Source organism: Archocentrus centrarchus, chromosome 13, assembly GCF_007364275.1.
Source record: "Archocentrus centrarchus isolate MPI-CPG fArcCen1 chromosome 13, fArcCen1, whole genome shotgun sequence".
NCBI classification, from domain to species: domain Eukaryota; kingdom Metazoa; phylum Chordata; class Actinopteri; order Cichliformes; family Cichlidae; genus Archocentrus; species Archocentrus centrarchus.
In genome coordinates this window covers 27454863-27468720 of record NC_044358.1, presented here as the reverse complement: position 1 = coordinate 27468720, position 13858 = coordinate 27454863, and the positions used below count along the sequence as shown (strand labels likewise).

The 13858-nt window shown below is 39.3% G+C and overlaps 1 protein-coding gene across 1 annotated transcript in view; it reads left to right on the top strand.

Annotated features, from left to right (window-relative positions):
* Nucleotides 1–13858, top strand: part of LOC115790483 (protein NipSnap homolog 2-like) — a 30469-nt gene that overhangs the window by 13349 nt on the left and 3262 nt on the right. The window contains 7 exon segments of the mRNA XM_030744288.1: nt 10368–10568; nt 11063–11202; nt 11299–11344; nt 11668–11762; nt 12105–12175; nt 12267–12407; nt 13463–13494. Coding sequence (XP_030600148.1) covers nt 10368–10568; nt 11063–11202; nt 11299–11344; nt 11668–11762; nt 12105–12175; nt 12267–12407; nt 13463–13494 — 726 coding nt within the window.

Genomic DNA, 13858 nt, shown 5'->3' with positions numbered 1-13858 from the left:
TATGGTGTACAATATCACAATGCACAGTACTTTTTTACAAAGTGGAGAAATAAAGCAATGCCTCCAGAAGGGGGGCAGCAGGGCCACAGTTCACCTATCACCCACACAGGAGGTAGGCACTGACCACTGCCAAATACTTCTGGATTTTGGTATTCATTGCCGACTAATCCTACCCACCAAGTTTAGGTTAAAAGACACTGAAACTATGTAAATTGATTTTATAGTTTAATTTGACAGGCCATGAAAATTTCATAGACTGGCAGATAATAAATCCTTCAGAGTGTTTTGAGTTTAGTCCTGATTAGTCCATGTTTGTATTGTAATGGACGCTATATAAATAAAATTAATTGAATGACAAAGGTGGGTCCCCCTCAAAGAAAGCTCCTGTGCACGTTCTCAAATTTCATGTTGCAGAGATTCATCTGCAACGTGATTTTGCTCAGCTGCCACCACCACATGCATTTCTTCTGATAAGCACAGTGTCTGCATCATGATGTTGGCCATTTGAAGTCTTGTAATGGATAACTGAATGCAATTTTTGTTTAATGAAAGTTTTAAAGTTGAAAAGACTGTTTTATCAAACATTAATTATGGCTGTTTAAATTTGAGTTGATTTCATAATTATAGCAGGTACTAAGAAATTTGCAACTCCATTTTACAAAATATTTTTACAAAACTAAGTCAAAACAGCTCAAGCCATACATACTCTGGTACATTTACTGATGACACACCCATAACAGTTCTCATCTCTGGGATGTAAATCAGAAAAACGGTGAAGCAAAACTAACCATTAAACCCTTCTCATGTAGACAAGACGTCCTCTCCTTCTCTTCATTTGCCATCTTTACACAGGCTGCCTTGTAATGAGCCTCACATTTATCATGATGGGCTTTGAGTTTCTTGAGGTGACAAGTGTGACGTGTTTGATCCTATAAAACAGAAAACAAGCATTTGTAAATGTCCACATTTGTGAGGTGAAACAGACCGGAAACACAGTAAAAGACATCGGATGGAACTGAAACCTGACCACAATGATGCATCCAGATGAAACTTTAAGTCAAGGATCAGCAACTCTTGTCCTGCAGCAGCACACCTGATTCAAATCAAATGGTTCTCCACTAGCTTGTTATCACACATTTGTTAAAGATCAATTTTGGTCAAGTGCAGTGGAGCAGGCAAACATCTAAAACAAGCAGGAAACCAGCCTTCGGAGACCTGAGCTGCAGATCCCTGTTTTAGGCATTTATCTACTTGACAGTTTGAACACAGATAGTGATCTCATGTGTCTCAAACTTCTTGTGATCAATTTTTAAAAAAGCCAAAAAAAGTGAAGCAGTGTGGCTTTAAAAAAAATTCACATTATTTTCAAAATCAGAGACGTCTTAACGGGCCTGATTTCAGTGGTCATCTATGATTCAGACATAACATCTGCTTTACACCTGAAATGTCAGCTTGGTTGGAGGCATATTTTCAAGATATAGCTTACTCCCAAACTCAATACCACAAGCTTATATCACAAGTCAGGGACTTTAGACATCACCTTTTACTCCAGTTTATCTTTTTTAGGCATTTCTCTACATAACAATATAGGCAACCTCTCTACAGTGAAAATAGATATCACCACTGTAGGATTTGAAAAGTATTATTGAAAATACTGATGAATACTTTGGTCAAGTTCAGTGGTTAAGACTAGAAAGCAACCTTTCCAAACTTAAATTTAGAATAAGATTTAAATCAACTTTGCAGTATGTAGAGTACAAGTGAGCTAGAATTAAACTGAAATAGTGTCACATCATTTGGACCTCTTCATAGGCACACTTACCTTTTGCCTCTGTTCAGGATCAAGCTCATTTGTCTCATCAGTGGCTGAAATTTAAAAAAAAAAAAGAGAAAAAAGTTAATTGATTTAATAACTGGTCACCTTGAAGCCATTCAGAGGTTGTGCATCTAGATTTGTTCTTCTCAAAATAGTTCTGGGCCTTATCCCTAGGTCACGAATGCTAAATTTGGGATTAGAAATTAATACCCTCCCTTAAGGATTCAATAATTCAGGTAATGCTTTAAGATTTCTCACTTTATCCATTTAATATTAAAGGTTGGCAACTATGAAGGACTGAAACTGACAATATAAAATAAAAGCAGAAATATATATATTTTGTTTTGCCTTTTCCTTATTCAAGCATTTGTGCGTTTTACATTTCCTTGTGTCTTCTTTTTACTTTGCCATCTGCATTTCTGCCTCATTATGCAAAGGAGGAGGGCTGCCTTCTTGGTCCAACTCCTCTACTATTGGTTAATAAACGGGAAGGAACAGGATCCATGTACAGATCAATTGTGTATCCCTAGTTTTTGGCCGTTTCAGGACAATGCCTTATTTGAGAGGAACTGAAGTCCTCGCACTATACTTAGGTTGCCTAACTGAAGTCAAGGGCGCAGGCATGCACAATCGATCTGCACATGGATCCTGCTCCTTCCTGTTTATTGACCAATAGTAGAGGAGCTGGACCAAGAAGGCAACCCTCCTCATTTGCATAATGAGGCAGAAATGCATAAGGTCAAGTAAAAAGAGGAGACAAGGAAAGGTAAAAAGTACAACTCATATAAAGAAAAAAAACATACATTTCTGCTTTTATTTTTAAATATGTCAGTTTCAGTCCTCCATAGACAACAACTAGACTAAGCCTAATTAAATAAAATTTGCAAAGCCATGACAAATCAACAATGGAAGCATGCAAAAAGTAAAGCAGTTGAGCTGGGTCCTAACAAAACATTATTCCCCCGTCAGAGATGACATCACTAATCTTTATTTCCTCTGATATTCATAAACAATTGGCATTTGAAATAAAACTGTTGAAGGACAGATGTGCTGAGTCTTTTCTGGTTTGACAAGAAAAACTTGAGAACTCTTAAACATTAACTGATATTAGTGGTACCTTCTTCTAGGCAACTAAAACCATGTGAATAAAAATTATAATTTTATTAGACTTCTTGTTACACCTCCCTTCTCTCACCTGTCCAATTATAAGTCACATTATATTAATTTAGCATAAACGTTTATGCAAAACAACTTACAAGTGAGAAACATATTGTGGGCTAATGTATCTTTCCCTAGGATAATTCACCTTTTGAACTGGGACAGCTGGGTGTAGACTCGTCAAACCTCTCCCACGCTACCGGCACTTCCATCATATGATCTAAAACTCTGGTTGGCATTCTTTGAAGAAAAAAAAAGTGTAATGATTAGAAGTCAGTGTCAAAGCCCTGAAATTCATTTTTCTAAAACAGGTGCCCCTGCCCCCAAGTTATAATGCTGAAGTTAGTTCCCAATTCACAGCTCCTGATTCACAATAACCCCCCAAAAGACAAAAAACAAAAAAAAACTTAACCTTTATCATTCTACAAATAATGTAGGGTCTGGTGTAATGTGGTCTGCAGGCCCCACCCCAGCATAATCAACCTTTATGCACAATGAGTCATCCATTAACTTCAGCCTCATGTTTTAGCATGCCATGTCTATCATCTCTCCATTCAGAATACATGCAAAAATTTATAACCCTTTTCAATAACACAAGTGGGCTGACTGAAATAACTTGTATATTTCATGATTTCTATTCTATTAGCTTTGCAGCTGTCAAACCTTTTTTTATTTTACATTCAAGCCCTTTTTGAGAGCAGTCATATTTAACTAATTTAACCTTTTTTTAGGTTAATTGTCACTTTCATTTCTATTTATTTGCTGGACCTCATTAAATGGAAAGTAAAACATGCATGCGTCTCAATAGCTGTAGCTCAGGTAATTTCAGCTAGCCATCCTAGCGAAACTCGATTGAAATATAGCTTTTATGGATCAATACGTATAAACAACATTTAAAAGTATATCTAACTGGTACTATGACATATAGATAATAAATAGGAGCTTGTTAAAATAAGAAGAACCTTACCATTTTCTTCAGTGTGGCACAGCTAGAATGCTCCTCATTCCTCAGACATTAGCATGAAGGTCTAAATGCCGTCGTTGGTGCAGGTGTGAGGCAGTGATAAAGGAGCGCTTGATTTAGGCTCCGGCACAAACCGGAGTTCCTGCTTGGATACAAAAAGCAGCTAGCTGAGGCTGACGGCTCAGCCCTGTGTAAACAACTAATGACACTTTAACTCAGCCTTCACAACGTTACCACGCATCAATTAAGTAATAAAACTATGAAATTAATTAATAAAATTCGATAATCTCCCACAGTAATGCTTCAGGAGACAAAGTTATTCGTTATAATGGACATTTTGTAGGTTTCGCACCAGTCAAATCTGCAAGATTTGAGAGTTTCAGCAAGCCATGGAGGGAGTGTTGAGGGGGGATGGGCGTGGGTGCGGTGGGGACGTCAAATCTCAGGATGCGTGTGAGATGGCAGCCATTACAGAGACTGGGTGGAGGGGCTACAGAGAGTGGGGGCTCCACTGAATTATAAAGGGGGGTTCTGAGGTTTTATAAGGGGGTACAAAACATTTTTTACACCTCCTATCTCTCACCTGGCCAGTTATGACTCACATTAAATTTATTTAGCATAAACGTTTATGCAAAAAAACTTACAAGTGAGAAACGTTGTGGGCTAATGTAGCTTTCCCTGGGATAATTCACCTTTTAAACTAGTACAGCTAGGTTAACTCAGCCTTCACAACTTTAACACAGATCAATTAAATAATAAAACTATGAAATGAATTAATAATATTCTGTAATCTCGCACAGTAATGCCTCAGGAGACAAAGTTATTCATTGTAATGGAGATTTTGTAGGTTTCACACCAGTCAAATCTGCAAGGTTTGAGAGTTTCAGCAAGCCATGGAGGGAGTGTTGAGGGGGGATGGGCGTGGGTGCAGTGGGGACGTCAAATCTCAGGATGTGTGTGAGATGGCAGCCATTACAGAGACTGGGTGGAGGGGCTACAGAGAGTGGGAGCTCTACTGAATTACAAAGGGGGGTCCTGAGGTTTTATAAGGGGCCCAAAAAAATCTTGATGCAAAATAAAACAGGAAGGGACCAACATAACATGCAGACCTTGACACTGAAAACATTACACAAAGAAAGAGGAAGGGCACTAAATACAGAAGGGCCACACACAGACAATACACACAGGTTCTGGTTCTGGGGATGCAGAGTAGACCAGAACCAAAAGACCTGAGTGGTCTTGAAGGTTGATACAATAACAGGTCTGTAATGTATTTTGGTGCTAAGCCATTCAGTGATTTATAGACTAAGAAGTATTTTAAAGTCTATTATCTGAGCTACAGGTAGCCAGTGGCAGGACTTTAGAACTGGGGTGATGTGCTCCATCTTCCTGGTCTTAGTGAGAATATGAGCAGCAGCATTTTGGATCAGCTGCAGCTGTATCTGTAATGGTCCAGGGCCCTTTTAACCCTGTGTGTTATTGTTTTATTTTTTCTGTTCTGGGTTTCTTTTGGTTGTCGGGTTTAGTTGTTGCATCACCTGTGATCCCACCTGTTTCCATTCCCTCGTTATCCCTCTGTGTATATATTGTCTGTGTTCTCACTCGTTCCTTGTTGCATCCTCATCTCTGGTCAGTGTTGTCATCCCTGCCCTGCTGTGTGCTTCGTGATTCATGCCATGTTATGTTCATAGCTATGTTGAAGTTTAGTATTGTGTACTGCTGGCACCCGACTAGCCCCACTTTGGTTCATCGTTATAAAGTTTAAGCTTAAGTATAAGCTCTGCCTCTGAGTCCTGCTTTGGGGTCTTCTGCTTTGCCTGCACCAGCAGAACGTGACAGTATCACTGTGACGAAGACGTTTTTCATTATTTGTTTTTTATTCATTTGTATGGTTTGGGTATTAAATGTTGGAACACATTTACACTTTATTAGCACTCAGCACTTTTTGACAGACTCAAAATGAGGGCTCCTAAATATTTATTGATTCTTTATTGAGTATTTTACTTAGTATGGTTCTGTCTTCCAGGCACTTGAGCAGCTACTTGGTGTGTGGCAGACAGATGCTGTAAAATAAACTAGTGTTAGCCACAAATGTAATTGACATGTGGTTAAGAAAAGTTTGGGTATTTACAGTTGTGTTCAAAATAGCAGTCCAACATGAGTAACTAGATCAGTCATTTTACTACATGGCAAACAATTTACCAGTAAGTGTAGTAGAGTCATAGAAAACCAATAGACCCAACATTCATGATATGCATGCTCCTGAGTCTGTAATTGAATAATTAATTGAAAAAGGTGTGTTCAAAATAGCAGTGTAGAGTCCAATCGGTGGTCATTCATACTGTGAAAAAACAGGTGTCAATCAGGTGGCCCTTATTTAAGGATGAAGCCAATACATGTTGTACATGCATTTCTCACTGAAAACCTGAGAAAAATGGGCCGTTCCAGACACTGTTCAAAAGTAAAGCGTTCTTTAAAATGTTGACTGAAAAGGAGAAAACAAAGTGCAGAAAACGATAGGCTGCTCAGCTAAAATGATCTCCTGTGCTCTAAACTGGAAAGCAAAGCCAGAGAGAAATGGATGAAAATGGAAGACTACCAATTCATTGGCTCGAATAGCCAGGATGGCAAAGACTCAGCCAATGATCAGCTCCAGGGTGATCAGAGACAGTCTGATGTTACCTGTGAGTACTCTGACAATTAGAAGACACCTGTGTGAAGCTAATCTGTCACCTAGAGGCCCCCATAAAGTCCCACTGTGTAAAAAAAATAAATAAATAAAAGGCATATGCTAAGAGGTTACAGTTTGCCAAAGAACACATTGACTGACCTGTAGAGAAATGTAGAAACATTTTGTGGACTGATGAAATTAAGATTCTTTTTTTGGTCCAAGGGCCCCTGACAGTTTATCAGATGAACCACAAGCACCGAATTCAAGCCACAGTATGCTCTGAAGACAGTGAAGCATGGTGGCGCAAGCATCATGATATTCAAATGTTTCTCTTACTATGGTGTTGGGCCAATTTATTGCATACCAGGGATCATGGATCAGTTTGCATATATCAAAATCCTTGAAGAGGTCATGCTGCCTTACGCTGAAGAGGAAATGCCCTTGAAATGGGTGTTTCAACAAGACAACCCCAACCACACCAGTAAGTGAGCATCATCTTTGTTCCAAACCAACAAAATTAAAGTTATGGAGTGGTCAGCCCAATCCCTGGACCTTAATCCAATAGAAAACTTGTGGGGTGCCATAAAAAATGCTGTTATTAAGGCAAAACCAACAAATGCAGAGGAATTGTGGAAAGTTGTCACATCCTCCTGGGCTGGAATACCTGTTCACAAGTGCTAGAAATTGGTTGACTCCATGCAACACAGTTAAGAAGTTCTAAAAAACAGTGGTTATACAATTAAATATTAGTTTAGTGATTCACAGGAATGCTAATCAGAATCAGAAGGTTTTTATTGCCATATGGGTGAACAGGTTGACAGCATTAGGAAATTGCTGCAGTACTTTGTGCTTACATAAAAAACAAATAAGTATAAAAACTATAAAACAATATACAAATTACAAATATACAGAGATATTAGAACTATAACTATAACACAATATTACAAAATATACAGTGCAGAGAATAATTAAAAGATAAAATGTAAACTATAGTCCAGTATTATACACATTAGTGCAATTCCTAAAGATTTGTCAGTTCATAAAGTGAAATTTGAGTTTATAAAGAAAAATGCAGACACTGCTATTTTTTTGAACAACCCAACATTCATTTTTTATTTCCTGTTAAGTAATTGGAAAAATTATACATTTTTCTTCTTGTTTTGATTTAGAATATAATGTGCAGTGTTCCCAATGCCTGTAAATAAAAACAATTTAAAGATTCCAAGCTTTACTCATGCTTTTAAATGCACTGCTATCATTTTGAATACAACTGTAACTTGTGCAGTGATTGGATGCGGATATAGTGCAAGTGGGTTTGTGGTATAGCAATTACTCACCTGTTTCTTCTTTTGTCTTTCCAGGGTGTGTTCAGGCAAAAATGTTTCCTAGGCTGTCTGAACACAATTTAAAGGTTCCGGGAGAGACCAAGGAGGAAATTGGGTGGGGAAGTTGCTTGGGATTTTTTGGGTATTTTTGTAGATGTTTTGTAGGGGTATCTGGTTTTATTGTAGATAATGGTTTATGGAGATGTTTGGGTGATGGTTTTAATTATAAATGCTGTTGTCTAACTGTTCGTGTATTTTTATTGTTGTAGGGAAAATGTGTGATGCTCCTGCAAGATGTGTAGCAAGGTGTGGCTCATAAACAGCTGGGTATGAAAAGGGGTGCTAATTGCCCAATTGGCAACTTCTGCTTTACTTGGCTTGGGGTTGCTGAAAAGCTTACGCCTGCCTCACGAGGCAGCTGAGTTAATGGTTTATATTAAGCCTTGAGAAATAAAATGGAAAAAATGTGGTACAGAAAATAAAGTCTGCCTGCAATGATTTAAAGCCTTGCCGCTCATGGTCTTCTCTGCGTCACAATCACCAATCACCTTTAAGAGCTTGTGGAGAAAACCACTGGAAGAAGATAAGGGAAGTTGAGCAAGATGTAATACTAATTTGTGCAATTATGTTAAGCATATGTTATTGAAATATTCATAAGAGCCTGTTGATTGATGTAAATATGAAGTGCTTCATGTGGTGTCAGTCACAGCTCAGTTCACTTTTATAGATAATTTCTTCAATCAAGGAGGATATTAAAGGCAACTATGAGATCTCAGTTGGGTTAGCTGTCTTTGATGTGTTGTTTGATGGCCATTAACAATGGCCAAAAATTTTGGGGGACCAGGCATGATATATTTTTGACTGACAATGCCTACTAAGCAGAAACGCAGTCTGTCAGCTCTGAAATTAGATTTTTGTTTATGTGAAATTTTGTTTTGGTGAGCCGCGTAAAGCTGCAGTATATAACTTTCATAAAAACAATATTTTTCTACATATTTATTGAAATTGTCACTATTTCATGACAGTAAGGTAGGAGACAGATAATCTGTGTCTCAGGGAGGAGGTGGAGGAGATTGATCTTTTTACAGGTTATCTGTCTCATAACATATTGTCACAGCATGGTGATAGTGAAATATGTGGAATTTAGAGCCAAACGTATTGCAATGGCATGACATCTGACTTCGCCACGCCACCACGGCCAAGCCCTCTAGTGAAAACTTTTTGTGCTTTAAAGCAAGTGAGACCAACTTGTTATCTGTCTTCTGACTCAGGATCATCTTGATTAGGTCAAGGGGATGAGATGGAGCATTCCAGGAAAAAAAAAATAGACTTCCTGTTCTGAGGGAGCAGGTCTTTGATAATGTCAGCATATGACCACATAGTATCGTTGGGGATCCCACATAGATGACTCATACCAAGATTGGTGTAAATCAGTCTTTCTTTATGAAAGTTATAGTGTTTCGAAATTTGTGGCGTGTACGTCAATTTTGAGACCTGGCCACGCCCCTTTAACTTGCACGAAAGTTCATTGTTTTGATAGCTATTACTATCTAATGTCTTAAGAACGTATTGACCAACTTTGAAGCTCAAAATCCCTAGGAGGAGTTCATTAAAGTTTAACATTTAAGAAAAGTCAAAATAGCTTAAAGAAAGCCCTTTGACCCAAAAAGGCTGACTTCCTGTTGGGGTTAGTGCATACTTCCAAGAAACTTTTTTTTAATTGTTTCAGTGCATTCTACCTACATACCAAATTTCAGCTCTGTATGACTTACCAGTTGGCCTTGCTCATGTTAGGGGGTGCTGTAAAGCCATTTGGCGACACCCACTTTCAATTCCATCAGTTTTGGGACAAGTTTAGTGAGTTTTCAATTATGTTTAGTCCCCCAAATTAGTGCTTATTTTCAGAGGAGAATCATAATAATAAACATTTGAATAACAATAAGCCTTTACAATAATTTTGTTAAAATAAAAAGTAAATATTCAATTTAAATAAAAATAAAATAAGCTAAATGAAAAATACTGTATTAACCCCAGACTGTAAGAAATAAAGGTAAAAAGTTAATTATAAAAGTTAAAGTTTAATTTGACCATTAAATTGCAATACCCTTTCTGACCAATAGGTCAGAAGGGCGCTAGAGAGTGAGCAGGCAGTTACGCACACTTCCCGCACACCAACCTAATGGGGACTGCAGTACTCGTGTGTGACCACAAGGAGCGCATGCCTATACACTTCACACAAATTTTGTCTTGAAATGACGTTCATGGGGACTTTCTAGAAAATTGCATGGGGCATATCTACACACTATTTTCTGCTTGAAAATGGGGTTGTGCCGGTGGGGACCTCAAATGTGGTCCCCACGGGCAAACAGGTCCCCATGTGTATGTATAGAGTCAGGCCAAAGTCCCCACGAATGAGGAAAAACGAGTACACACACACACACACACACACACACACACGGTGTACGGAAGCGCTGCTCTGCAGCCACCTGGTGGTGAGGAAAGGTACCAGCCACTGCTCCGCGGAGCTTTAGCACAGTTGAAGATGGCGACTGGAGTCCTTCAGAGAGTCTGCGGTGGTTTGGGTCGGGCTAAAAGCGGGGCCCACTCGGCCGGACAGCTCGTGCTCTGGGGCAGGTGGGAGCCCTCTTCATTGTGAATGTTCAGCAGTCATCTGTGTGGCGTCCTGTGTTGGCTGTGCGCTGTTTTCAGGAGGGTTTTGTTGGTGGCTACGAGTAGCCCAGTAAAGCTAACCCGGTAACGGCTAGCCAGCCCACTGTGGCCTTCAGCTTGAACTTAATCAGAAGCTTCAGCTTATATGTACTTATTCAATACGGGATATTTAGGACTAACGCTTCCTTTCTGTTTTGGGAAACGTTAAAAGAGCAATAGTTTCTTTCAGCTTTTGCCAGTGAGCATCTAAAACGTTCAAGGTCAGTTTGATACTTTTATTTTGCTACCTCGCCAAGATTAGATGACTTACAAATAGCATGCAGGTGCACTGATCACCGTGTGCATCCGATGATATGACATTTTAAACTGAACAGCAGCAGCAAAGCCCCTAAATACAGTCATTCCAAGTTGATTACAGTATCCATGTTTATGTTTTTCATGGTGGCGTGTGTTTGCAGGGGGTTTGCAACTTCCAGCTGCAGAAACAGAGAGGACAGCTGGTTCAAGTCACTGTTTGTGAGGAAAGTTGATCCCAGAAAAGATGCACACTCCAATCTGCTGACCAAAAATGAGGAGAGTAACCTCTACAAAATTCAGTGTAAGTTGCCTTTAAGGACGTCAGCACTACATTAACATCAAATTGTCCTTGAATATTGAGATTTTTTTTTTTTTCAAACTTAAACTTTCTTTTCAGTCCATAATGTCAAGCCAGAGTGCCTGGACGCATACAACAAACTCTGGTGAGTGTTTTGTTATTTGATGTTGTGCACTTTTAGCTCAGGGGAAGCTTTACCATCACTAGGAAGATGATCGGGGGTAACTGGACACATTGTAAAAACAATCCAGTCTATTCCTGTGAGGTGATGAATGGGTTGGTATGACTTTAGTCCTTTTACAAACCAGTTGTGCTCATACCTAAGACGACTTGAGGCCACGTTCATGTTGTTAGGGACTAATATGGGACTCCTCACGCGTGAATTTTGCATACTGCAGATTCAGATTAAATGTCACGCGGGCCAGTGGTCGTGCTGTATTTAATTATTTGGCTTCTCATTAATCACAGTGAGGATGTTTTGCCCTCAATCCATGCTGATAAGTACTACCCCTGTGAGCTGGTGGGAACCTGGAATACCTGGTATGGAGAACAAGACCAGGCTGGTAGGATTACTAATATCAACACACATAGACATCTGCGGTGTAACAGGGCTGTGATCTGCACAGTTTGCAATCAGCAGTCGTGTTACACTGCATGTTCACGTGCAAGTATAGCATCGATCATTAGCTGTCTCACGAGCTAATGATCAGGATCTGTTTATTTTTTTCTTGCAGTGTTTATACCGTAGTAATTTCCTTCCCTGTATTTATTTATACTAACCGCAAATGGATGTAGTTATATCAGATATTAAAAGCCTGACATCTGGATGTCTTTACTCTGCTACATGATGTTCCTTCTGTTTGTACTTGATGTGATGTTGTACTTACGATAAATTGTTTCCCCAGTGCATCTGTGGCGTTACAGAGGTGGATACCCAGCTCTCACTGAGGTGATGAACAAACTCAGGCAGAACAAGGTAATGCTGCTACTGTCACTCCTGGTCCTTGCTTTACCCATGGGAGCTTAAGTCCGAGTAAGCTCATTGATTAGTGTCTGTCCTTTGTCAGGAATTCACAGCATACAGGAAGGAGCGAGGTAAGATGCTGTTGTCCCGCAGGAATCAGCTCCTCCTGGAATTCAGCTTCTGGAATGAGCCAGTACCCCGAACGGGACCAAACGTATATGAGCTCAGGTCTTACCAGCTCAGGGTGAGTGACAGAGCTGCAGCCTGTATCGTTGTCAGGACTGGGCTCAGTGTTTTAGGTTTGCTGTCTTTTTCTGACAAGATGCCTTCTGCAGCTTCAAAACTGACTGCATAAATGTAACTGAAAGCAGAAACACTGAAGCACGCCGACAGAGAAATGTATTTCATGTGGATTTCTCACGCCAAGTACAATAAAGATGCCTTGAAATCTGTGTGCTAATCCAGCATATCAAATCACCAAGTTTCTAGTTTGAAAATTTCTAGTTCTAGTGGTTAATATTTCTGCATTTATTAAACTTTAAGACTTTGTTAGTGTATCAGCTTGAATACTCCTTATTTTACACTTTTTGCTACTCTGAGCCTCCATAAAGAAATTGTGCAACAGTTCACTGCATTACTAGATCTTCCCCAAACCCTACATGATTATATATTTATTACTTTTTTTAAAAAGTCTGCTGTAATGACACGGCTTATACTCACTCTTTATAATCACACCTTTTGTACCTGTACACACTTAGGGACTGTCCAGTCACCATTTATCTGTTGACATACTTCACTGCGGCAGCTCAGGCTTGGCTGCTAAAGTGTCCCATCTTTTTCATACCTCATGTTTCTCATTTAAAACTGGTGATCTCCCCAGTGCCATCCTTCTGTGGACTTAAATAACTTCTGTCTCCTCAAAGCTGTTAAAATGAGACACGGGATCATCCCTCCATAAATCAATTATGTACATATAAGAGTGAAACCACACCATCCTCTGCAGATTAAGTTATTCTTTGTTTTTTTTTTAATCTTAAAAAATCAAACTGTCACTGGCACCCCGTGACATGATGAATGCTCACTATTATCCCCTCGTCACAGGCTGAGATTATATCTTCGAAATAGCAGAGCGTTTGTTGTCTTACACACCAGAGAATGATTGAAGACCCTCTCGGGTGTAGTTTTTATTGCAGCTTATCTTCGTAATGACAAAATACCTGTGTTACCTCTTTGCCATATTTTTTTTACATTAATATATGTTTTATTCTAATAAAGATTTTTGTGTTTTCCTTCTCGCAGCCAGGAACCATGATCGAGTGGGGTAATTACTGGTAAGGCAGCCTGAATTCACTTGATCCACTGAACTGTACTTACAGAACAGTTGCACTACATGAAAGCTCCCTCATCACACTGTCATTAATAAGAGCTATTCCACAGAGAGGCCCCATATTTGAAGCTGTACTGTCATTCCCTCAAGCCAAGAATCAACTGCTAGTGTAATAGTGTGTACATTACAAATGTGTATATAATAGTTGAGTAATGTGAGCTTGGAAAGAGCTGTTGTGTGGACTCAGAGCCAACAGATCAGCATTTATCAGTAGATGCTGCGGAGAAGATTATGATGGATTAAATTGAGGACTTGAGCAGTGTGCACAGGCCTTCACTTTCCAGATAAATATCTTTGAGTTGGACTTT